Below are 26245 nucleotides of genomic sequence, written 5' to 3'. Positions count from 1 at the left end.
GACTTAAATCTGCTTCCACAGAGTATTAAGTGGGGGGAATACTAGTGGAACCTCAGCATAATCTTTCTCTTAAGTGAATTTTGATAAGGACTAAGCACTTCTTAAATTAAAGCAAATAATTTTAAAACCCAGAAATGACAGAAGAAAAAGACTACCCTTACAGTGATATATCATGCCAATGTAATTAAGTATATTCGGGGTAAATAATTCCCAATTCTGAAGAATATATTACATAATTTACAGTGAATTCTTGAGTAAAATTTGTTGCCTCCTGCTTTTGGAGACAACCCTCTAATTTCCCCTTCTCTTCTATTAAGCATTTCTTCATATATTGTTCAATTTCCCAAGTCTCCATCACTGAATAGGAAAGACACAGCTTGTAGAACTTGCTTTATAATTGATTATTCTGTATTACCCATTGAATTGATTTGGGGACCTTTCTGACTGATGAAGTCTTGTTAAATTCAGTATTTCATTTCCTAGCCACATCTAAATACCACAAGTGATTATGAAAATTATTTCCTCATACAATAGTTTTTGCTGATTGCAAGAAAACCACCAGTGACATAACTTTTAACAAATGACACAACTTTTAAAGCATTCTGGTTCCCACACTGAACCTGGCTTCAGTATCCTAAGACTAGACTAGAGTTGGAAGGGACCTACAACAATCATCTAGTCCAACTGCCTGACCAATTCAGGGTTGACCGAAGTTAAAGCATAGTATTAAGAGCATTGTCCAAACGCCTCAAATACTGACAGGCTCAGGGAATCAACCACCTCTCTCTAGGAAGCCAGGTCTAGAATTTGACCACCATCCTCATTAAAGAAATGCTTACTAATATCAAGTCTGAACCTCACCTGGCACATATCAGCACCTCCCTCTCCACCTCCCCTCCTCAGGAAGCTGTAGAGAGCAGTGAGGTCATCCTTCAGCCTCCTTTTCTCCTAGACAAAGGACGAAGCCTTTTCTCCTAGACAAAGCCTCCTTGTCTCATAGACTAGACAAGCCCAGAGCCCTTAACCACTCCTCACAGGTCATTGCTTCCAACCCTTCCACCAGCTTTATTGCCCTCCTCTAGACACTTGCTACCTTGCCACTGTCAGCCACATTTTAAATCCAAAGTAATAAAAATTACTTTAAAAGGACATTATGTCTGCCATTTAATTGAAAACAATCTAACTGCTGATGTAATTTTATATGTGGAAGGAACAGATTTCTTACCCTATAGAATCACAGAGACACCTTGGTTGGAAAAGACCCTGAAGATCATCTAGTACAACCATTAACCTAGCACTGACAGTTCCCAACTACACCAGATCCCTCAGCACTATGTCAACCTGACTCTTAAACACATCTAGGGATTGGGACTATGCCCTGGGCAGCCCATTCCAACACCTAACAACCCCTTCTGGAACGAAGTACCTCCTAATATCCAGTCTAAACCTTCCCTGGTGCAACTTGAGGCCATTCCCTCCTGTCCTATCACTTGTTACTTGGTTAAAGAGGCTCATCCCCAGCTCTCTGCACCCTCCTTTCAGGGAGCTGTAGAGGGCGATGAGGTCTCCCCTCAGCCTCCTCTTCTCCAGACTAAACACCCCCAGTTCCCTCAACTGCTCCTCGTGTGACCTGTGCTCCAGACCCTGCACCAGCTTCGTTGCCCTTCTCTGGACACGCTCGAGTCATTCAATGTCCTTTTTGTAGTGAGGGGCCCAAAACTGAACACAGGAATCGAGGGGCGGCCTCACCAGTGCTGAGTACAGGGGTCAGATCCCTTCCCTGTCCCTGATGGCCACGCTATTACTGATACAAATGGTATGGTATACAATCCCATTTTTGCCTTGACAACTAAATTCCTTGTCTATATACATTATTCCTCAACTGAACACCTCAACTAATTTCAGAATAAATCAAAGTATCATACACATTCAGTTTCTAAACAGAGTAGGCTACACTGTCAACCTGGTTGTCTGCAGACCAAGACACACACTAAGAACTTTCTGGAGAATGAGAAGCATGTGAACATGGGAAAATAATAGAAGATGACTGAAGAGGGTTTGGAGGGCAAGAGGTGAAGTAGTACTTAAAGTACAGGAACTGGATAAAAGAGGAATGGACAAAGCAGCACTAAGCTGGAATCACCAAGTTTTGCTTGCTCTGGCCTATTCCCCTGGGAGATACACTGATAAGGGAAGCAGGAAGAGGGAGACAAGGTGATAGCAGAGGGAGAAATGGATTACTTCTTGGGGTTATTTTATGTTTGGCCACTCCTACACAAGCATGCCCTAGATTACATAACCCAAAATTATTTTCATATATCATAGTTTAAGAGCTTAAATCCTACAATTTACCCATGCATATCTTTAAAATACAACCTCTATAGCTTTCAGACAAAACACAGCATATGTCAAATTATACTGTGTACCATCAATACAGGCTTCTGACTTACAAACCATAACAAACAGCCTTCAACAGTTAAACTAAACTGAAACTTTACACTAAAAATTACCACAACCACATAACTACAGACTTACCAATACTATCTCTCCTTCAGAAACTTCATTAATGCTTAAACTATCCCATTTTCTCATCTGCCTTGAGGACTAAATTCCTTTGCTATATATTATTCCTCAGCAGAACACCTCAAGTAATTACAAAATAAATCAAATTATCATATACACTCAAATTTAAATACAGCCTTAGAACCTACAATACAAGAAACACAGCTACAGTATTATTTCCATATTGTAATTTATTTTTTAAAGCAGCAAAATGCAGCAAGGCAGAGGACACAGTTTTTCTGCATGTCAGCACAGAGGAAAACATCCAATTTTCTTTACCTGTATTATGGATTTCATAAACAGATCGAATTAAAATTCCACTGACATCAGTTTTTGACAGAACTGCTTAATGTTTTAAGAAACTGACTGTGCACACACTATGTCATATTATAAACAGTATTATGAAGCCTGCAAAATTCAATTAAGAAAGTTTGGCGTTTGCAAAGAAAAGGCTGGCATTCTTTTTAAAACATTCTAGAGAGTCAAGTATTTCAATTTCTAATAAAAACTCTTTTAAGATTTTACTACATACAGAAAAACAGAGTCATCCAGAATAAAAAAAAAAAAAAAGTTTAGGGTATTTTCTGTTAAAAAGGCAGACTTGCTATTACAAATTTCTTACAGTTGTGTTAGTCTCTTGTAGCACAATATTCACCTAGAATGAAAGAACAGAAACTAGATAGGACAACCAACTGAGAAAAATTTCAGCCCATAAAATTCATCTTTTTTTAAATACGCATTGATGTACAGTGCAAATGTCTCAAAGAAACTGACTTTCAGAAAATAAATATTGCAAATACAGAAAATTTCATACATATTTTGGACTAAAAACTATATTGTAAAACTCAGGTTTTTACTCCTTTACAACTTTATCTGATTGGTCAAAACTCATATTCCCTTATATGTTCACTACATTAATTATCACTAATTTCAACAAAATTTAATACTAATGAAGTCTTCAAATTTGCATTATAGATTTTGATGTTTTATTTGAAAAGCAAAATTCTGATTCTGTGGAATACAGCATAAAGCACTTATAAATTCACACAGGACAAGGATCCACCTCCTGAACATTACCTGTAGTGTGACATTTAAGACTCAAGTCAAGACTTGGTAGAAGTCTAGATGTTCAGATTTCAAATCCCGCTTCATGATAAATGTTAAATTAATGACTGAGGCTTAAATCTACTACTGTTGTTCTGCGACAAAAAAAATGCAGTTAAGCTGCTTTAGTTACAGCCCTTCAGCCAAATCTTACGGGCAAGTAAATGCCTAAAAGACAGAATTATTTTCTTAAAAGATCTACTCTTTTCAAAGAGAAACAGCATACCATGATGTCCTGGTTTCAGCTAACATGAAATACAAAACTTTCCCCTCAAAATCAAAAGCTCAAACAGAAATATTTTGGATTGGTTTACTAAAGACGTCAAAGATAATTCCAAAGCTGAATGCAGTAAGAAGTTATTTCTTTATGTCTCCACTGTAGATCAACTGCTAGTAAAAACACGTTCAACACTATACTTCAATGGATATATGGTACAGTTAGCCCTGAACTTCTGTTTCATTGCAAATGTAACAAATCAGCCATTCACTTTGGACAAAGCCCTATATCAATGACATCCCACACTACAGAAAGATTATATAATTTTCCTCTCTGTGTGGCTTTCCAACAGTGGTCAGAAAAGCTGTTTAGAAAAGCTCCTGAGAGTAGCAGTAATTAAGCTATTTGTTCTTAAATTTGCATTGCTCTGATTTGTTTCTTTGGAACCTTTGAGGACAGGAAATGAGAGAAAAAAAAAAAAAAAAAAAAAACAAAGACCACTAAAATCTAAGCATCTATTCATACTTGAGATGCTCTCTCAATTTTTTGCATATTTGTTTGCTTTTGAAAGATAATATCATAATTGCTTTTTGAGGAGGCATAATTGAAATATGCATTCTTAAAAGTTTGTGAAAACAACATAAATCTGTCAGAGTTAGGCATGTTTTGGAATGTCTACAATTATAAATAATTTCTTGTCCAGTTTTCATATATCTCAGACAAAGTCTGTCTGGAGTCCAATGTTAACGTTATTTCAAGAAAGACTGCCCCTTCTCACTCTTGGGAACTTTAGTGGCACCGATAGGTATGACCTTCAGCCATTTTCCAGTGATAACAAAGTGTTCATAAAGAAGCAATGGAGATCATTGTAAAGGCTTAGCTCACAACAGATGAATTAACTTTCTGCATTTATAGCTCCTGGCATTGCAACATCACCTTTGGCTTCAGCGCACAGTGAATGCTGTCCCATGACAAAACACTAATAAAGATAACATCCACCTGACAAAGGTATAATTTTATTACACAAGTCCAGTTTTTGACAATTAATTTAATTTAGTTTCACAAGCAGGCAGACACACACCTGACAGGACAACAGAGGGTTATATACCCCCAGTAGAAACACAGTCACAAGCCTTAAATGTGCCAGAACTGTGGCAACAGAAAAGGAGCAGAATTACAGGATAAACAAAATGAAAATCAGAAGGCCAATCTGAAGATCTACACATGAGTACTAGCAGGGAAGAAAATCTTTCTACAATAAATAAAACTATGACCTACAATCCCAGAGAAACTTGGAGGACAAGAACGTATGTCACGAATTCACATAACTGCCTCTGTAGTTCAGGAAGTGTAAAAAGCAAATCTACTCAAATTCCTGGGTATGGGTAAATGTAGAGAAAAATAGCAGAGGCAATGTTATAATAAATGTGGCCATCAAGGATACTGTCAGAGGAAACTTGGGGGAGAATATCAAAAGTGATTACAGAGCTGTGGGGGCAGTCATCGAGGGCATGGGGCCCAGGTAGTGTCCTCAATCCTGTCAGTGATAGCAAAGGGTACAAGATCTCATCGGAATCATGGAGGTGTGGTGGGATGGTTCTCATTGACTGGAGTGTAGCAATAAAAAGACAAAATCTCTTGGGGAAAGACAAGACAGGAAGACGAGGAGAAGGAGCTGTCCTTTATGTGAGAGAGCAGCTGGAGCATGTGCACTCTGCCTGGGAATGGATGAGGAGCTGAATGAGAGTTTATAGTTTAGGACTAAAGACAGGACAGGGAAGGTCCCAGGAAAAGCTAAGAAGCTTGGCTTGGGAGTTCTTGCAGTTTTCTGTATTATAACCTCACCATAGTATCAAAACAATTGATTTCAGAAAATGTTAAAATGCACAATAAAGAGGAGAGTATCAGGGCTTTTGCTTTTTTCTTCCCCCTCTCTTTTTTTAATGAAGTAACAATCTTCCTCTGAGAAAATATGCAAATCTTCAGCATATAGTAATGACTCAAACAGAAAAAAACATTTCTTTGATTAGCTTTAGAATCTTTTATTTTTGTAAATATCAGCACTAAAATATAAAGCTGTCAATTCATATAGTGATCTATTAGACATTTCCCAGTGTTTATGATAGCAGTTTTTCAAATAATTCCCTGAACTGTATTTACCTTTTCATCTACTTATTTTTCAGCATTTGCAATAACCAAGGTAACTTCTGAATATTTTGCTGTCTCCACATTTGTTTATCTGTAACAAACCTCCAATATAGTCACTTCCTTATTTATTTTAACTCTGGAGACAAACATTTTCACAGAACATTATTTCATTATGACTTGGAAAAGAATACTGCTTTACATTTTTTTTTTTTGCATTATTCTACTGAACATATTATTTATACTCATGAATGAAACGACCAGGGCTTTCAAATAGGTCATCTTCTAATAACATTTTTTTAAAGCAATAAAATATTTTTTCATTAAAGAATCCTAAAGCTTGACTTAAATCTGCTTCCACAGAGTATTAAGTGGGGGGAATACTAGTGGAACCTCAGCATAATCTTTCTCTTAAGTGAATTTTGATAAGGACTAAGCACTTCTTAAATTAAAGCAAATAATTTTAAAACCCAGAAATGACAGAAGAAAAAGACTACCCTTACAGTGATATATCATGCCAATGTAATTAAGTATATTCGGGGTAAATAATTCCCAATTCTGAAGAATATATTACATAATTTACAGTGAATTCTTGAGTAAAATTTGTTGCCTCCTGCTTTTGGAGACAACCCTCTAATTTCCCCTTCTCTTCTATTAAGCATTTCTTCATATATTGTTCAATTTCCCAAGTCTCCATCACTGAATAGGAAAGACACAGCTTGTAGAACTTGCTTTATAATTGATTATTCTGTATTACCCATTGAATTGATTTGGGGACCTTTCTGACTGATGAAGTCTTGTTAAATTCAGTATTTCATTTCCTAGCCACATCTAAATACCACAAGTGATTATGAAAATTATTTCCTCATACAATAGTTTTTGCTGATTGCAAGAAAACCACCAGTGACATAACTTTTAACAAATGACACAACTTTTAAAGCATTCTGGTTCCCACACTGAACCTGGCTTCAGTATCCTAAGACTAGACTAGAGTTGGAAGGGACCTACAACAATCATCTAGTCCAACTGCCTGACCAATTCAGGGTTGACCGAAGTTAAAGCATAGTATTAAGAGCATTGTCCAAACGCCTCAAATACTGACAGGCTCAGGGAATCAACCACCTCTCTCTAGGAAGCCAGGTCTAGAATTTGACCACCATCCTCATTAAAGAAATGCTTACTAATATCAAGTCTGAACCTCACCTGGCACATATCAGCACCTCCCTCTCCACCTCCCCTCCTCAGGAAGCTGTAGAGAGCAGTGAGGTCATCCTTCAGCCTCCTTTTCTCCTAGACAAAGGACGAAGCCTTTTCTCCTAGACAAAGCCTCCTTGTCTCATAGACTAGACAAGCCCAGAGCCCTTAACCACTCCTCACAGGTCATTGCTTCCAACCCTTCCACCAGCTTTATTGCCCTCCTCTAGACACATTCAAGGACCTTCAGAACGTTCTTAAATTGTGGGGCCCAAAACTGCACACATTACTCAAGCTGAGACTGAACCAACACTGATTACAGAGCAATAATCACCTGTTTTGATCAGCTGGCTATGCTGTGTTGGATGCTGCCAGAGACTGAAATGTCACATGACTGTCTCAAAGCTTGTGTTTGTACAAACCTCCAAGAGAAGCTGCTGAGGCCTGTGAATTGGTCTGGGAGGATATCACCCAGAGAAGCAGGAGTGTACTGAAGGATGCACACCCTCACTTCTTTGCAGTTGTATTGTCAAACTCCATAGATAAGTCGCAAACTGGCAGAGTGTACTGAGCTGGCCCCATCCTGTAGCCATTTGTGGCTCTATTGTGTAAACCAGACCCCATGCAAACACTGCTAATGAACTGAGAAGAGGCAAACTTTACTGCCCTGAAGCCAGATGCAAAAAAAACTGTGGGACCAAAGAAAAAAAAAACAACCTAAAGGTGGGCAGATATGCTAATCAGATGATACGATGAAATTAAAAAGGCAGAAGAAAATTTTGCTCAGTGTGCATCCACCATTGAAACCAGATCCATGTGCACCCACCACTGAAGAACTGAAGACTGAGGATCAATGGGACGCCAATGGATCCATGGTGGTACCTATTCCTGCAGTTCTGTCCTGCATCCTTGCTTCATTTCTGCCTTTTCCTTGCATTTTATCCTATTACTACCCCTCTTCACTTCTGTGTTGGTTTACGCCCTGCCAGGAACAGAGACCACGTTGCCGTTGTCCCTTCCCCACCCTCAGACACAAGTAGGGCACAAAGCCCGGGTTAAAAGAAGAATAAATTTAATACAACAGTGTAATAAACAATCTGAACAACAACAGTAGCAATGATAACAACAATAAACAGTAATAACAGTAAACAAGACCAAAGATATACAGAGAAATACCGCAATGTATAGACAGCCCACCACGTGCTCCCCGCGAATGAAGTCACTAAGAAAAAACTTCCCGCACTGGACCTGATGGACCTGATATGAGCACAGTATGAAGATCCCTTCCAGCTGGAGATCCCTTCCCCCTCTCTGCTAGGGAAATTTAACCCTATCCTAGATGAACCAGGACAACTTTTTTAATAATAAAAACCTGGTTTGGGTATATGGCATTTGACCTCATTTGTGTCTTAATCTCACTCTTGGGATCATACTGAAACCTTCCTCAACACTGGATTGGGACAGATGCACCTCAGGATGCAGAGTTTTGCCCTTCTGGCTGTCGGGGCACATGTCTCATTCATGTTGAGCCTCCTGACAACCAGCACTCCTAGATCCCTTTCTGCAGAGCTGCTCTCCAGCCACTCCTCTCCTAATTTATACTTGTGCCCAGAATTCAGAGGACTTTAAAAATAATTTATGCCCATCTACAAAGTACTTTTTATGGAAACTGCTTCAACTAAATTTTGACTGTTAGGTCTGTCTCATGAAGCAAACTTGAAAATTTAGTGAGTGACCAGCCTTATCATCACTCTCCAAATACAAATATACAAATGCAGTGCTCATAATCAGCATGGGCTTCACTACACTAAAATCATGAAGATAGACAGAAAGAAGATAGGATCTCAGCTTTTAATCTCTAAGATCTTTTCTCCCTTTATGTCTTGCAAGAGGGTTACGTGAATGTTTATTCAACAAATAAAATCATCCACTCCCTTCATCACTCAACTTATTTCTGAGAAGAGGGTTTTTCCCAAACCTTATTTAAAAAATTAATGACTGCAAATAACATATAGTTTTCTAACAAGAAAAGACTATTTGTAAATACTTATAGATTTCAAATTTACAGAATACCAGATCTGAACTTCTGAGTTAAGAATTAGTTCAATAGTCACCTGCTTAATGTTAAAATATACAAATAACAATAGTACAAAAATAGTAAAAATTTAAGTGCAATCTTCTGAACTGTCATATGTTTGAGCTAATAAGCACCACTAGTATATTCTCTCAGACCTATGAGTGTTGGTCTGTGAGGATTGAGGACAGCATATACTGAGGCTGCGAGTCCATCCATGTTGAGTGGAAACAGTATGCCCAAGCTGGTCCCACAATCCAGAAGAAGTCACCAAGATCTCTTGGCTCTGTGCTCCCCAGGGTTTCCTGCTCTAGAAGCTTTGTTTTACATACAAGAAGCAACTCTAGGTTTTGCAAGTACTGGTAATGTCTATGAGTTGAAATGCTTATGACATGGTATTAATTTAAAACCCAGCCAGCCTGCTGACATCTGTGAAAATGACAGACCAGTCTGGCCAGTCTTACTTGTTGTCTTAACAATGTGAGAGTTTCAGTCAAAAAAAACCTCAAAATATACTCTACTAGGAGTTTTACTGATCTCAGCAACAAGTAAAGGCAACATGTGCCATCAGAAAATGTATTAGTATAATCATAATTTTACAGTCTTGTCAGAATGAATGCACCAGCCACCTCAAAGTGTTTTCTGACCACTTGGCTATTACAAGGAATAGTAGGACGATACTTTGATTTAATGAAAGCTTTTTTAACAGCTTCTTTTTTTATCATAGACATAGCTTATCGTGTTGTAGAACTGAAGTATGTACCACAGAAGTCACGTCGATGCCGACATATTAAATCACAAGAGTTGCAGAGATTGGAAAACATGCTTCCAGCAGATGGAGTCTTCTATAATCTCCTAGGTGCACTGTTAATATTTTTAATCTTCTCTAAATCACAATGTTGTCAGGGAACACAAGTGAACCTAAGGAAATTTGGTACAATACATTTAAATGCTATTGTAGCAGCATAAAATGAAAGAATGAAATTGAATACTAGAATCCATACATTTTTCCTTTACTATTTACTTTAGATCCATTCTTCACATGAGAATGTTGCAATATAGTTTCTACATTCAATCAAATTATGTAGTAACAAGAATACAATAAAAACCTGTAATGGACATATTTACATGAAAACTTTAAATTTTGCTAAAGATTATATTGTATTAAAATCCAGTATGAACCTCCCATATCTACACTGGCTCTGTTCCAATTTGCAATACTAACTGATATAAAAAAAACTGTTTCACATTTAACTGATATAAAAAAAATGTTTCACATTTAAACACCAAAATCAGCTACAAAAATAGATGCCAAACTGTTTTATGAATTAATGTTTCTCAAATTTTAAAAGAAAAATGTAAGGAAAAGAGCAAATTATTGTTTATGGTTTCAGGGACTCATCATTCCCGCATTTAAACATTTTTTATATATAGCAATATGTAGTGTTTAATCAAAAAAAAAATCAAGAATGAAAACAAATGCTCACTCTGAACTACAGCTAACAGAATGCACAGTTCTTCAGAAACAGAAATAATTGTGGAAATAGCAAACAAGAGGAAACAGTTACTTATCTAATCAAATGAGATTAAAACTGTAATGAGATACCACACTTAATATCTACAGCTGTTCTACAGTTTCCTTTTTGTGTTCCTTACCATTATTTATGAAACTGTTTTAAAAGCTTTGTAACTTCAGCCAATGTCTTTAGCATTTGGCATAGATTTTGATGTGTTTTCCTGCAGCAACATCAACATGACACCACTGTTTTAACCTTGTTACTCAGCATCACTGATGTCAGCACAGCATTGTAGGCTAAAAATTGTACACAATCTGTCAGTCAGACCACTGTTGTAAGAAGTTTACACCACGTTTTCTCAATATCACATGTCTAAAAGATGTCAGAGGGCTGTTTATTTAATGAAAAAAACAATCTAACCCGGTTTTATTTTATATTTTTCTGCAATGACCCCAGAATGCCCTATGGCCCCAACATGCTCTAATGCCCCAGATCTGCAAAGGAACACATTGTTGTGCCTTCTCACTACATACTTTTTTGATTTTTTTTTTTTTTTCCACAAAGCTTTCCAATCCAGAAGAGTCTACTGGAATCAGTCTGTCCATAGTCCCTGAAGTATGCCTCATTAGAGAGGCACTGGAATAGTTCAGCTTGCTGACTTTAAGCCCTTCTCAAGCTTGCTTTCTCTCCACCATACATTAAAAAAAAAACCATAAGAATTTATGACTGAAAAAAAAAAAAAAACCCAAAAATATCAACCAATTGCGTAACAGCAACCAGACTGCCTGACACCTGGGGACTCCATGACCAAGAGCAACCAAGCAGGCTACGTTTGTGCTTCCCATGGTAATCACTGGTACAGAAAGGAGCAGCAATGCATGACTAATGATACAGAGAAATGACGACTTTCCTTGCAAATTATTTACTTATAGCAATGTATGATGATTTCTGAACGTTGTCTAAGAATCTTGCTCATCCAGGATTGTTTTGTGGAATCACTGTGCCTCACCAGATAACTTGGGGATTGGCTATGATAAGAAAGTAGCGGGTAGCCCGGGGGTATGAATTAAAAGGACAACTCACCGATAACAGAACCAAAGCCCTGAATGGGCACTTAGGCAAACTTAAACTTGAACAAAAGGACTCAGAGATGCTATCTAGGGAGGATGATCTTGCCGATTTAGGAGACATCTGGACTTTGCTTAACAGCGGGACACCATGAAGAGGACCACATAATTCTCTCCTTGAATAATTATAATAATCACACCTATTCCCCAAACTAATTGTAATAACCCAGCCCTTCCTAATGAATATGTATGTTTTGTTGTAATAAATATCTGGCTACTTGCCAGAGACGGCATGCAGGCTTTGTGGAGAAATCCCCTTGCACCCCAGCCGGATTAAACAGACCTGCTTTATAACTCTTTCTGAGTTGTAGACTTTGTTTCTGCCACGTCACTAAGTGGGATAAGGGCTAGAATAAAACAGTTGATGGAGACAGCATGCAGACACTGGTGGCCACAACAGGGCAGTACAATCCAGTCTAAGGACCAAGTGGCAGCCAAAGCTCAGTGTTGCACCCTCTGCAACACTACTGTCCCCCTGCTTCCCTGACACCGAAGCAGAAGTAGTGCTAGTGGAGGGTTCCCTAGAACAGCTCATGAGCCAGCATCTAAGACACTTTCATCTTTCTCCAGATCTGGAGAGCACAAAGGCTTCCATGATAGCAGTTCCCTTTTCCTCACTACGAAACTATGTAAAAATCCCCACCAACCACCTTCCCATTTCCCTAACACAAACAAAACCTCTAACTAACCAGTATCATTAGTCAGTGCTTAACCATTATTCTTATTATTTTTTCCATAGGTCCTCTTAGTGTTTTCATCAAAAAGCGAAAACAGCTGTAACCCAGCATTAGGGCGTTAAGACGTTGACTCAAAGTGACTGTCCTTTTAGTTGGTGGGAAGTATGACACGCAGTAATTCAAGTTTACCTAAGAATACATTGTGACCACAGAAAAACATAAAACTAACGACTACTGCAGAAGATAACTTTCCACTGTTTATCACTTTGACAAGCTTTACCCTTTTTCAGTTAATATCCTCTACTCTGTGTTTAGCCCAGAATTAAATAACATTTTCAAGCAGAAAACAAAGGGAAACAATGGTCTTCCCAAACTAGAGAATCACTTGTACTTCTTTCACTAGCTGCTCTAATAAACTTACTCTTTCACTAGAAGATGGCTTTGCTATTGCAAACCAAAACAAAACAGAAGTTACTACATTTCAAAATTAGCAACACAGAGAAATTCTTAAGCCATTCCTCTGTGTGGCTTGCATTCTTTTCATGTTGACAGCCTGTAAAGGCACTGTACAGATTTACAGCTAATTCAGCAAGCACAAGCCCAGAGGCAAAGACAAAGTAGTATGTCCTAAGGAGTAGTTATCGCTTTCAGCTCCAGAAAGGAGGGTCAGGCACTGTGATGGAAATGGTTTGCCAGAGTAACAGAGTCTGTTGAGAACAGCATTTTACAGAGGTGAACCTGGACTGGTTCTTTTAACACATTTCTTGCAAGAGTTGGTGACCAAAGATTTTGATTTTTTTTGTTTAACAAAATGGTTTTTGACTTACTTCTAATACTGAGCTATGCCCTCCCAGTGTTATGGTAGAAAAACTGAACCAATTTGTGTATTAACAAAAATCGTATTTCCTAATAGCACACAATGAAAAAGAAAAAGTAGTAGTTACTGAACTATTGCCTGTAATAATGAAGCATTACAATTTTAAAAGCTCCCTAATTTGTTCACTTCACAAACCAGTTTGACAACGTGAAGGCTCAGAAACCCTGTGAAAATAGCATGGTTTAAAATTTTCAAACAGCTCAGATGACCTAAAGTTGATATACAACTATCAACTATATAAATATTTGTAAACAAGTACACAGCCTGGGGTTTGACAGGGGAGAAGAAATTCTGCAATTTTAGGGAGAAAAACCCGCAACATTTTTCTAGAGGTTAGTGTTTCTTAAAACAGATTTACACTAAGATATTAGGGAAAGTGAAATTAACTACCAATTGTAATAAGACAAATACTAAATGGAAGCCTGAAAGAGGTGGTCAAGGAAAACCATAGGAGAAGTAAGTGTCTTAAACAGCTCATGTTTACTGTCTATCTAAAGAAATATTAATTCAGTTAATCATAACATTAAAACATCACAGCTGCTGACAGCCAAAACACTCTGATTTCAGTGAGAAAGTGTGGTGCTCCAGGAATTGAGAATGATCAGACTTTAACAGGAAGATAGGATAAATACAATATACTAACATTACAGAGCCCTATTGTATCTTCTATGATACATACCATATGTTCCTATGTTAAGTAGTTGGGGATAAACCAAGTAACCAAATTAAAGCTATCTGTAAAAAACAGCTAGGAAACTGGACGAAATGAAAGATTATGTATTTACATTTTTAAGGGAATATGAGCATCAGTAAAAGCAAAAAAAAAAAAACGCCGAACAATGCTAAGTATAACTTCTCTTATCCCATGATGTTTTGTCATTACATTCACATATTGGCAACTGCTCCAAATTTCAGACAAACTTGGAAAGAAACAGTCTTTCTCTCAGCACTGATAGCTACTATATTGTACTATGAATTATAGTACAACGGAATCAAGGATAACTATTGTCATTTTAAGCAGTCATACAAAAAAATAAAATAGATCTTGGAATTACATTTATATACTGCCATCCAATTAACTTCCTGAAGAAAAAAAATCTTAGAAAGGAACATAGAAACAATTATTAACAAGACATTAACACTGAGCAAATGCTCTCCTTTATCTAATCATTAGCACAATTCAACAAGAATCAAAATACAGCAGCTTGGACACATCATCCCCCCCAAATCTTTGAAATGTATCAGTGTGCAAAAGAATTCTTTTCCTCTTTTATTTAAGAGTGCAAAGGTCAGATCCATTAGTCAAGAACTGATGCTTGATGCCACTGCAGCAACCATAATAGGTCACAGGATGCAAGTAGGCTGCAACTACATTGCAGCTACAATGTAGATGAGATGGAGTTGCAACCCACTATTAATAGTTCATTTGAGCAATCTTACATTTCAAATGCATCCACTGAAGCAATAACAGAAGAATTTTTTAAATTACCATTTATATTAAAAGAAGGGTTACCTTTATTTTATAATTTTTAAGAGAACCACCAACTACAAATGATGACAATTAGTCTGTCTTACTTAAAATACTAAATAAGTTTTTATGTTGTAATCGAGTTGTTTGAAATTAAGACATAACCCTGTTTCACGGTAAGAGTTTCATCAGGTTTGAAAAAGAAACTAATAGACAAAATTAACATGTCAGTCATACCTTTAGCCACAGCTTCTTTATACTTTTCTTTCGCAGAATTTACTTCTTTTATTAGTTGTCTATAGCTAGATTTTAGTTTCTCTAGTTCTGTCTTTGTGACCTTTAAGAAAATAAAAATATAAAAAGTATTAAAAATACTTATCCTCAACATATAAAAAAGTTCACAGCATTAATGAAAGAGAATAAACAGAATTTATCTTCTAAAATAATGATGGTACTGCTTTCCACTGGCTTGAGACAACGGGTTATTATATGGTATAACAAAAATCAAAATCAACAGATGCATATAATGAAATAAAAGGCCTGAAACAGACATCCTCATCCACATCAGTCATGAAAGATAAGTTTAGGAAATCCAGCTGATCATAAACACTATTCCCTTTTAATGATAAGGGAAAAAGCACAAAGAAGATGCTTAATAAATCATAGATAAAAAAGTTCCATACATAGGATAGAAATCCTTTAGCACCTAAAAAAAAAAAGCAAGATGGAAGAATTTTTAGATATTACAGTTCATACGAACAGCATAGAAACAGCAACTTTGCATGAACCAATCTATCTGCTTTAAGTCTTAAATCCCTAAAAAGAAACCAACCACCAACAAAAAAGAAAAACCACCAAACACAAAACCCAACCAAACTACAGTGGAACACAGCACTGAATTTTTTTGCAGTGGAAGCAGCTCCACTGAACATGATAGTTTTGGACAAAAATTAAAATAAAGTTGCCTCTTCTATCCTCAACTTTCACTCACTGTGTGACAAAATTAGTGCACTGTTCAGAAATAATCACAAAACATGAACTTGCAAATAAAAGCTAATGACAAACCAGCCACTACAATACCAAAGAGGTGGCATATATAGCAAAGAATAGTAAAAACTTTGACAGTAAGAAAAAAACACAACAGGAAACCATGGAAGAGGAACTTAATTTAATGGAAGTGCTCCCCTCAACTACTGTGCAGAAAAGGATGTCTATTCTACAGAAAAAAACTCTTCCTCACAGCTGGCATGAAGAACACTGCAGTTCATAATTCTCCTTTTTTTCATGAGAAGAGGCCCAGACACCACCTACTTTCACCCTCAAGAACAACATCTGAAAACTTAATTCCTCAAAGAGCCAACAAGGTGCTGTTGACAGTCTCTATTTCTGGGCCATCTGTGCAAATATTTAATCTAAAGGCAGGAACTCTTCTCCACAACAAAACCACATTCAAGTATTTCTACACACTGTAAATTATATTCATATTATATTATTATAGACTAATAGAGGTAATATAGGAAAAACTAAATTTATGACAAATTTGTAACATAAAGACAACGAGAAATGGAAAAATAAAAGATTAAATGAGAAAGTAGTGAACACAATTAAAACAGAAATAACATGGAATTGCTTATCTTACAGAAAACTAGAAAATAAAAGGTAGGCCACCAGTATTACAAAACCTTTGTAACAATTGCAAAATACATTTTACTGATTCTTAGACTATTCTTCCAACAGACAAAAACAAAACCAAGAGAGCCTCTGCCCCCAAATAAAGCTTAAGGAACTAAGACAGCCAAGGATTATCTTAAAACCAGTTTTTATATCAAAAAGTCTTCCCTGTAGCATGGTACTTTACTTTTTTTCACCAAATTTCATGAAGAAAGAAAATAATATTTGATATCTTAATGGGAATTGGAATAAAATAAGTTTTATTACATTTGTATAAAAACCATGGCATTTCACGGTCCTTAAGGATTTTATCAAAAAGATTTCTCACTGTAGAGGTGTCTTGAATAAGAAAGGATGATATATATGCATTTCACCTAAAGGAAAACACATTTTTTTGCCAGCATATCCGATAGGCATGAACTGCACAGACTCCGATCATCACAACATTTGGATAATGTCTTGGGAAGTAGTAAGTATTTTGCTTCTGTGTGCAGCAAAAGCAGAAATAACACCACGGAGAAGTATTTTGAATTTCTGGGAACCATTCTGTAAGTGCTCCAGTGACACAGAACGTTTGAACAATGTCAGCTAACAATGAAATAACATATTATATATGAAACAGACTGCTATTCAAATGCATCTTAGGAAAATCAGGAAGGGGGAGAAAAAGAAAACCAAACAACAATGTAAGCTTATTCATCAGGATGCAAAATATTTGCATGGCCATGCAGACCAGACCATAATTAATTAAAGTCAACATGGTTTGTAATTAATCATTTGGGGAGTGCTCAATATGCACTACATTTTTTTCAAAAGCCTTATTTTAAAAGACAGCTTTGTTAGAGATTTTATTAGTTACCTTATTAACAGAAAAAATAAATATTTTGCAGTCTCTTTTAAAAGTATACCTGAACTTCCAGGAGTCTTGTTTCATCTAGGTTCTCTTTCATATGTTTCTTTCTTTCTTTTTCCATTTCTCCAATTCTCTATATATTTAATCTCTATTATTTCTAATGTATGCTATCAGGTTTTCATCTTCTTCCATCCTGACTATTTTCAGATGCACCAATCCGTAAATTGGATGTGAGTGATTACTTACTTGGCTTGAAAGTTTTTTCAGGTAAAACAGCCTACCGACCATGAATCAAAAAGGATACACTCCCCATAGTCAATACCTGGGGACAATGCCAAGACCTAGCATATTATGAAAGCAGTTCTATTAGAACCAACATATTTAACTTAATATATGCTTAGTACTAGTTTGAAGTTCTTCTCATAACAGCCTAAGAATCTTTACTCATCAGTCCTGATATTTGTACTGTACTACTCAGATATTACATTTAAATTACACTACTCCAAATCTCAAATTCTCCGCTGGGAGAAAAGATGCTTTTCTTTCTCTCAGTAAACTTTTCAGACCAGCAATTTGATTTTTGACATTTGCGGCTGAACTTCTCCCAGACCACCTGAATAAAACGGTAATTTCTGTCAATTTTAACTGACCAGACACAGCACTTTCAACATGAGCATGTCAACTGACATGTAATAGAAAAGGCCCTGAAGAACTCCATCTGCAGCCTTAATGTTTGGTTTACATTTGTTTTCTATTTTAGAATGGGGATTATAATCCTCTTCCCGCCCAAAACAGTCTGGACTGTCAAGAGCATTCATTAACGGAAGTTTTCAAAGCCCTGGTCCCAGAGATGTCTAGAGTAGAATGAGAACAGGAAGAAAGATGGAATTGAGGAGTGTCACACAGAATCATCCTCTGCTGGAACAAGAGCATTTCCAGTGCCATCTGTCCATAGAAATTCATACAGAAGAAAGTTTTCCACCTTTGCCTTGTCAGCTAGCAAGGGAGAGAAAATGTGGAGGAAAAAAATAAAATTTAAACTAGGCATTCTACATATTGCAAATCACTAATTTTATCATGACACAAACAAAAAGAGGAACTAAAAGAATCCACTCTCAAGATACTACTTTTTGAACATACAAAACTAATACATTTATAAAACACAGTTAGGTAAAATACCTTGTACATCTCTGCTTCAATTTGTTGATGAACACCTACATAACTCTTCTTAACTTGCTGCTTATCTTTGATCATCATTGTAAGCCTATGCAAAGGCCCAGAATTAAGATCCTCTGCATGTGTCTTCATTATTTTGCTCAGCTGTTCTGTTTGCTGTACCACGAGCAACCAAGACTATAAAAAAAGTCAGAACAGAAAAGCACTTACTCATTCTGGCTTTCAAATAACTAAATGATGAACACGAACTGTGGGAAAAGATGCATAACTCTTCAAAACAATTCACTAAAAAAATAATTTTAAACTTACCCAAATGCATTTGAGATCTTCAAAAATTAAGTTTTCCTGCTGCAGCAAAATCATTCCTCGAACTTACTCATTAAATCATAAAAAAGCACCAGACAGAAACACAACATTGTATGTTCACCCTTCAGCACTGTCCTTGTACTTCTGAACACCAAAAGCTTTACAGCCTTTTTTGGAACACATCCCCGACATCCCTCACAATCATATTCCCCTGTACTTTGTTCTGTTTCCCAGCCACAGTTACTCCATTCAAGCTAACTTCTCTGACCTCGTCTAAACAGCTCACAGTAATATGCATCTGAGTGGTTACTGTTGAAGAGCATCAGCTGCTTCACATAACTGACAGCATCAGTCAGGTCACCAGTATCACAGCATAAAGTGATAACAGGTTTTTACACAAGCATTTACTCATCTGTCTTAGTAACTCAACATCTTTCCATACTCTTACTTTAATAACTTCCTTGGCCATTCTGTCAGTCAATTTTCAGGAAGCTTAATGTTCTGTTCGTGGCTGTGAACTGTGATTAAGAACTGTAAGGTGAACAGTGACTTCCAATGCACCACGGACACAAAATTAAATTCAGTTCAAATAGAAGTATTTGTCACCCTGAAGTTCCCTGTCACACTTTGCTGATGAGAACAGTACCAAATTCCTTTGAGATAACTCCCTGACACTGAATGCTATGCTGTATCTAAAATTTCAGAATGGATACATGCCATACAATTAGCAGGTTTTGAAGGCAGCTAGCATACATGTTCTATTAGCATTTACCTTACTCTTACTAAAGACATAAATCTACCTTAGATCATCAAAACTTAGAAAATTAATTTGTTTGGTGGCTTTGGGGTTTCCTTACATCTCATATATACATAATATTTTCATCTCTACATGGTAATGCTGCAATGCAACCTGGATTCTAGAGAAGGAAACAAAAGACATTAAACTCCTGTATATATTAAACCATCTTTAATATTTCCTTTGGCTCGTAAACATCCTACAGACTGCCACAGAGCTATATCAGACTGCCTAAAGGGGTGATGTAAAAGGTCATGGCCTGAAGCTTCTCGACTATGGCTTAAAATTGTTTTGTCTCTCCATTACAGAACACTTTCAAAATCAGAAGCCATACTGCAAAGCTGCATAGAATAAAAACATCATTAAACTTCTGGGAGGAGTGGGTCTTGTGGTTATAGAAGAGCTCATAAGAGTGCTTTCAGAGGTGAAAATGTAGTCACAGTTCTCCATTTTCTTTAAAGCTGATTTATTACTGATGAGAAGCACTGTTTCAATCAACCCTGAAAATCAGAGCAAAAGCATTTTTCAACAGGACAAGTACTCTTAAGAAATACTTAGCCTACAATTCCCCAAATGCACTTGAATAAGTCAGAAACATAGCAAAAACTTCCCTTTAATTGAAAAAAAAAAATCACTTGCACATTTTCCTGTTCTTTACAACCGTCTTTCCATAATGAGAAAACATCTTTTAAATGGGATTTCTGGGGTTTGTACAATTAAATGTTATTATTTTAAAATAGAAAAAGCTAAAGCAAAAAGCTATACTTCAGGAAAGGCTTCAAAAATTGAGATTTATATGGGGCAGAAAAGGAGCTGGGTGGGGACAGCAGAAAAAGCAAAGCAATTCCCTTCACAGAAGATAACCACAATTCATCAAATGCAATAAAATATAATATTGTTTGGTTTAACAGCATTTTTTAGACATATATACACACACCAAAAAACAGCTGTTTTGAAGCTGTTAAAAATACTGCTTTTCTAGCATTAGCATTTGCTGTCACTATGCCTTCCAGCAATTTTGCTGTGTCTGCATGAAAAAAACATAGGACAGATTTTCACAAACACCTTCCTCTCAAAGTGCTCACTCTTGCTGTGCACTTTAATAAAACCAAAAAACACATCAGATTAGACAGCTTGGTATTTGGCACTGATGCCACATAATACCAAAAATTTAATATATAGGTATTTTAAATCCTAGGAGATGTAAGATACTAGATTAATGTCCCATAATATTTGGTCGTACTTTGATTCTGTAAAATGTCAGAAAGAGAGAAAAAAGTAAATTACAATAAGGTGACTAAAGTAATAAAAAATTCAGACATTTTAACTGTTAAAACCAATAAGACAGTGTGTTGCTACACAACTTTAAAATCCAAGGTGACAGTGAAATTTCAAGGCAAGCCCACACAAACAATCTGTTAGTAGCATATGAGTATTTTTGCTGTTATATAAAGATGTAGAGATCAGCAATGGGTCTTGAGAGGAAAAATGGTACCTTCTCAAGAGAAAAAGGGAACAAAAATAATTCTGAAATAACAACTTGAGTGCCTATGTCCAAAACAAGATTTCAAAATGTGATATATGTGCCTTTCTTCAAAAAGAACATGGCTTAAGTTAGACCTTCAACTTCTTAAAAATCTATTTGCTCACAGAAGTATCCATATCACTGACATGAACCATTCTAGACTGAGCTACAAGGTTAAGGGTTCTTATGCCTTATAATGCTAAATAGCCTGATGCAAATGTTCCTTTACTGTTCTATTGCTGATCTGTTCTGTTTCATCATCTAAAAGAACTGGAAGACACTTTAGCTACCATAATTCTAGTGGGGCAGCAGTAACAACAATTACTAGCCATATCACCAATAATTCTATACAAAACTTTGGGATCCAACAGTGTAAAAGCTTGAAGAAATTACCTGACATTTTGCCAATGACAATGCTTTAATGCTTCTTTAACAAAGTCATCACAACTTAAATAGCAAAAGCTATAACAAATTGTGTATAAGAAACAATCATGTGAAAAGCATTTCAACCACACTATCAAAACAGATGAAAAAAAAGGTAGTATGTCAATTTACAAGACAACAATTTTTGTGGGGGAAGGAAGCAACAACAGAATTTGTTCTACATAAACACTGTCCAGTGATACTTTTGGGGCCGCTGAAGCAGGCTAGCTATAGTAGCGCAGCTTTCAAGTCACACACACCATCACTTTAATCCAGTATAAATCTACACTGCTGCATAGGGACCAGCCAGGTTCCTAATGCTATGCCACAGCTAGTATTCCAAGTAGCCACCCCATAAGACCACTACATAAAAAGCGCTGTGTCTAACATTTAACTTGACCCAAAAAGTGTGTTTTCCTGCAGAAGGATGTTGTAGTTTAAGCCCTGCCGGGACCAGAGAGTACGTTGCCATTACCCCTCCCCCACACGCAGCCGGTCGGGCTGGAAGCAAGGCACAAACCCCGGGTTAAAATAAGAAGAAATTTAATATAACAGAGTGATAAAACAATCTTAACAACAACATCAGTAGCAATGATAACAACAATAAACAGCAATAATAGTGAACAAGACAAACGATATACAGAGAAATACCGCTAACTGGTCACGGAACAGGTTCCCACCACCAAGCCCACCAAAGAGCAAAGTAAAAAGGTTCCGCCCCTGGACCTGACACCAGCATGGTATGAATAACCCGGCTAGAGATCCCCTCACCCTCTCTCTCTGCTGGGGAAACCTAACCCTATCCTAGCTGAAATAGGACAAGGGGAAAACAGGATTCATGCCAGACTGAAAGGACTGTGTAATCACTCCCACTGCAGAAGGGCCAAGAATTGAATAAGCCATTAAAACAGAATTGTCTTCTCTAGTTGGGAAGGAATCCACGTCAGGAGAGAAGCTTACAAACAGGTGAAATAGGGATGTTTGCTGCTTTGGTAGCTCTACTGGACTTCCTCTAAATCTGAAAATGAGTAATTTGGGGGGAGGACAGCCTTACCATTATAAAAAAATCAAAACAGTGATTTTAAAGTGGATACAAAATAACTTCACAATTATGAGAAACATCCTGAATTAATGTTTTGCTTTTACTACATGTGCTGCAGTATGATTAACAGCTGGAATGCTAGGCTTTGCCTTGATTTCCTGGCATTTTTCTATTTCTATCACAAATTCTATATAACATAAACAACAGCTCCTACTTAACTGTCTTAAAACAAAAGCTTACTATAGAATACTCTATTTTCAAAACACCAACCAAAAGTAGCAGTCTCAACCCAGGAACCCAAAATACTGAATTTCAGAATTCAGGATTGATTTAAATTCAGTTACTATTTTCAAAGCAAGACTGGAGCTTAACTTATGCATATTCCACTGAGGAACTAAAAGGACCCCATTTTAAATACTTTGGCAACATTAACTCTCAAGAAGCTGAATGAACAAGAATCCAACTCAAATTAAAACAAACAAAAATAAATCCAGCACTGTTATTTCCAAGGATATTCCAAATTCAAAATACTTCAGTCTTACCTTGGACACATTGCTGATATAATCCAATTGACAAGTGCTCTCCTTATCTACTTGATTACAAAGATTCTGTAAAGTGGAGGCATACTCCTTATCACTTTTTACTCGCATTACCATAAACTTCTTCACTGTTTCCAGCAGTCGTAGTTCCCAGTCTTGCAGTTTTAATAAAGCATCATGAGAGTACTTCAGGTCACCTCCAAACCCCATTTTTTAAGGCACTATATACCACACAGGAGAAAATACAGGCTCTTCACCACATCTGAAAGCAGAACAAGATTCATGAGAAACGTACTGAAAGAAAAACTTCTACTGTGACAAAGAGCAACTACTGATGTCTAAACATTGAAATAACAATAAAATCAACCACACACATACCTCCTCAAAATAAACTGAAAGGAGGGTCAGAGCACTGTTTCAAACACCCATCTATGACTGGAAGAGATCTCAGGCTCAGAACTGTCCTCCAGTTTCCATCTGCAAAATGTACCTCCATAACTTAATATGGAGTTGCAAGGGAATGCATAAAAGCATCTAAGACAGATACTAAAGACCAATCCACATATTTAATCAAGCAAGTACAGCTGGCACTATTTCCAGACAAGAACTGCCAACTACACTGTTCCACAGCTGGTGACGTGAAACACTTGTTTCTGGTGTTTGATTTCTTTGTTTCATCCTAGAAACACAGAAGAAGTCCAAATAAAATACCATCTCTCAGCATTTGTGGGAAATGGATAACTAGTTAGAAGCTAGTTTGCTCCTAAACACCATGTTAGTAGGCCATTAAAATTCCAGATTCAGTCTCCCCAAAATAAAAAAATACCCCAAACCAGGGGTCCTTAGGTTCATACAATCTTCCCCTAAGGCAGTCACTGAACCAAATGGACATCATTTGATAAACAGAGAAGAAATGCTGCCTTAGGAAAACCTATAACACAACTGCAGGATAAAGACACCTTTTTGAGCTAGCTCTAAAACATCTGCATGTCATACCAATAAACATGTAGCCACATCACAGAAGACCTGAACACACATATGAGCAATTTCAACAGACTTGCATAGTTTTGTAATGCCAGCTGAAACCTCTTTTCTGTGTATACACCAAAAAACTTGTTACTACGCTAATCAACTTCAAAATAGGCAAGATAAACTTAGATAAACTGCAATTATAGCCCTGGACTGCAGTGCAGGCACAGCCTATGTACTGCTTATTCACTAATTCCTGCACCCCAGCCAAGTCTTCATTATATGGATATACAGAAATACCAACTTCTTCATAGGCTTTAAATTGCCACTTAAATTAGCAGAGTGTTTTATAAACTTTAACAGATTTATCTTCCTAACAGCCAATAGGGTGAAGCAGGGCTAGTAATCGTATTTTACACCAAGAACTGACACATAAACTAATGTCAACAATGTACCAGTTAATACTGATATGTACAAAGCTTAAAGAAAACTTTCCAGAGTGCCTAGCATTTTTAGAATATTAAATACCCGGGGGGTGGGGGGGTGGGAATTAATGGTTTCAGTTATCACACAAAATTTCAGGAGATTTTGTAAGTCTCCAAGATAGCCTGACTCCCAGGACCATTCCTCTCTTCCTGCAGCTCCCTGCCTCCACCAGCTCTTCCAGTAAGTTACAGAAATAAACCCATGGATGCACTGGATGCACTACATGTTTATTTTTGAACAAAACCCATGCTACATAATGAAAGAAACAAAGATTCTAGAAAGAAAATAAGAATACTGCTGTGTTAATCTGCATCTACATAATAGAGACAAGTCAAGGTTGTATGAGTAGCCTTAAATCTATAGCAAGCTTTCATATGCTTTTTAATGTGAAGCTGTAAATTTTAGTCAGAATTCTTGCTGATAGCTAGTTGCTCATTCATAAAGATCAACAGCAAATAATTCACACCGGCTGTATTTATAAAGGGTGGACTATGTCATTATTAGTTGTATTAATGATACATTTTCACAGTTAAAATTTAAGAACGGTCTTGTAAAACCACTAATGTTTTAGTAAGACAAGTGAAGGAAAAAAACCTTAAAATATCTATTTCTTAAAAGGACCAGGGCTGCGCTTATGATTTTCTAACACCCTCTACACCATATGGATATGCATGGTATGGAAAATAAATTAGCTGAATTAATGCTTCTACAGAGCTATTGCCATCAATAAGCATCCAAAGTGGTAATCTAAGCTATCCTGTTCATTTTAAAACTGGTCTGAAGTATTAGTCCACTCAAGGCAAAACAAGCAGCTTATTTTCAGGGAGTCTTTTCTGTAAAACACAGCTCACATACCTTAAAAAATTTTCCACAAGAAATTATCCTTAGTGCACCTCTCTATGTCAGCAGCTGCTTCTTCTGATTTTTATTTCCTGAAATACACTTTTTTTTCCCCCTGGGGTCTCTGTGAAAGAGAAACAGATCAAACTTTTTGTTTATTATTTCAGCATTTTAAAATACATTGCAAAACTTAAACTTAGGTAAACTGCTTTGCATTTTCAAATTATTACCAGAAGACAGATTATTTTTTTTTAAAAAAGAAACAAGAGTTCAAGAAAACCAAAAGAGCATACTACTCAAAAGACTCCAAATAGTAGTATGCTACCACTTCATATGCACAATTTTGAGGGAAGGAATAATTTTGTCTCTACACATGTAGCCAAAGATTTTTTAAGTTCTTGGAATTTCTTATGATACAGTGTACTGTAGCTGGAAAATAAGTTAATTTCATTTGTTTCTGAACTTTGCCCTTGGAAAAAAATAAAAAAAGGAAGCCCATTAAGAAGTAAAACAAAAGCATGGAAGACCAAAATTCATTGTATGAAAGACAAACTTAGTAGCAGTATTCTCACTAGACTGTAAGAAAACAAGTGGGAACATGAGAAAGGGACTAATCAAGACAAAGATTTCTTAAATTACTAATTACTTCAATGTCTA

General features: G+C 36.6%; 1 protein-coding gene across 2 annotated transcripts in view; it reads right to left on the bottom strand.

The window, feature by feature from the left end:
- The window catches only part of FER (FER tyrosine kinase), a 184143-nt gene extending 158428 nt beyond the window's left edge, over positions 1–25715 (bottom strand). For both annotated transcript variants that reach the window (XM_026865513.1, XM_026865514.1), the window contains exons 1-4: positions 25604–25715; positions 23297–23555; positions 18666–18839; positions 15200–15299 (exon numbers count right to left, since the gene is read on the bottom strand). In XM_026865513.1, the coding sequence (XP_026721314.1) occupies positions 15200–15299; positions 18666–18839; positions 23297–23503 (481 nt within the window). In that variant the 5' untranslated portion in view covers positions 23504–23555; positions 25604–25715. The remainder of the gene's footprint in view (positions 1–15199; positions 15300–18665; positions 18840–23296; positions 23556–25603) is intronic.
- Positions 25716–26245: the final 530 nt, after the last annotated feature.

The sequence above is a fragment of the Athene cunicularia genome (genome assembly GCF_003259725.1).
Source record: "Athene cunicularia isolate RWA chromosome Z unlocalized genomic scaffold, athCun1 chrZ_part1, whole genome shotgun sequence".
NCBI lineage: Eukaryota > Metazoa > Chordata > Aves > Strigiformes > Strigidae > Athene > Athene cunicularia.
The sequence above is the reverse complement of the archived record's forward strand: the minus strand, read 5'-3'. Positions and strand labels throughout refer to the sequence as shown.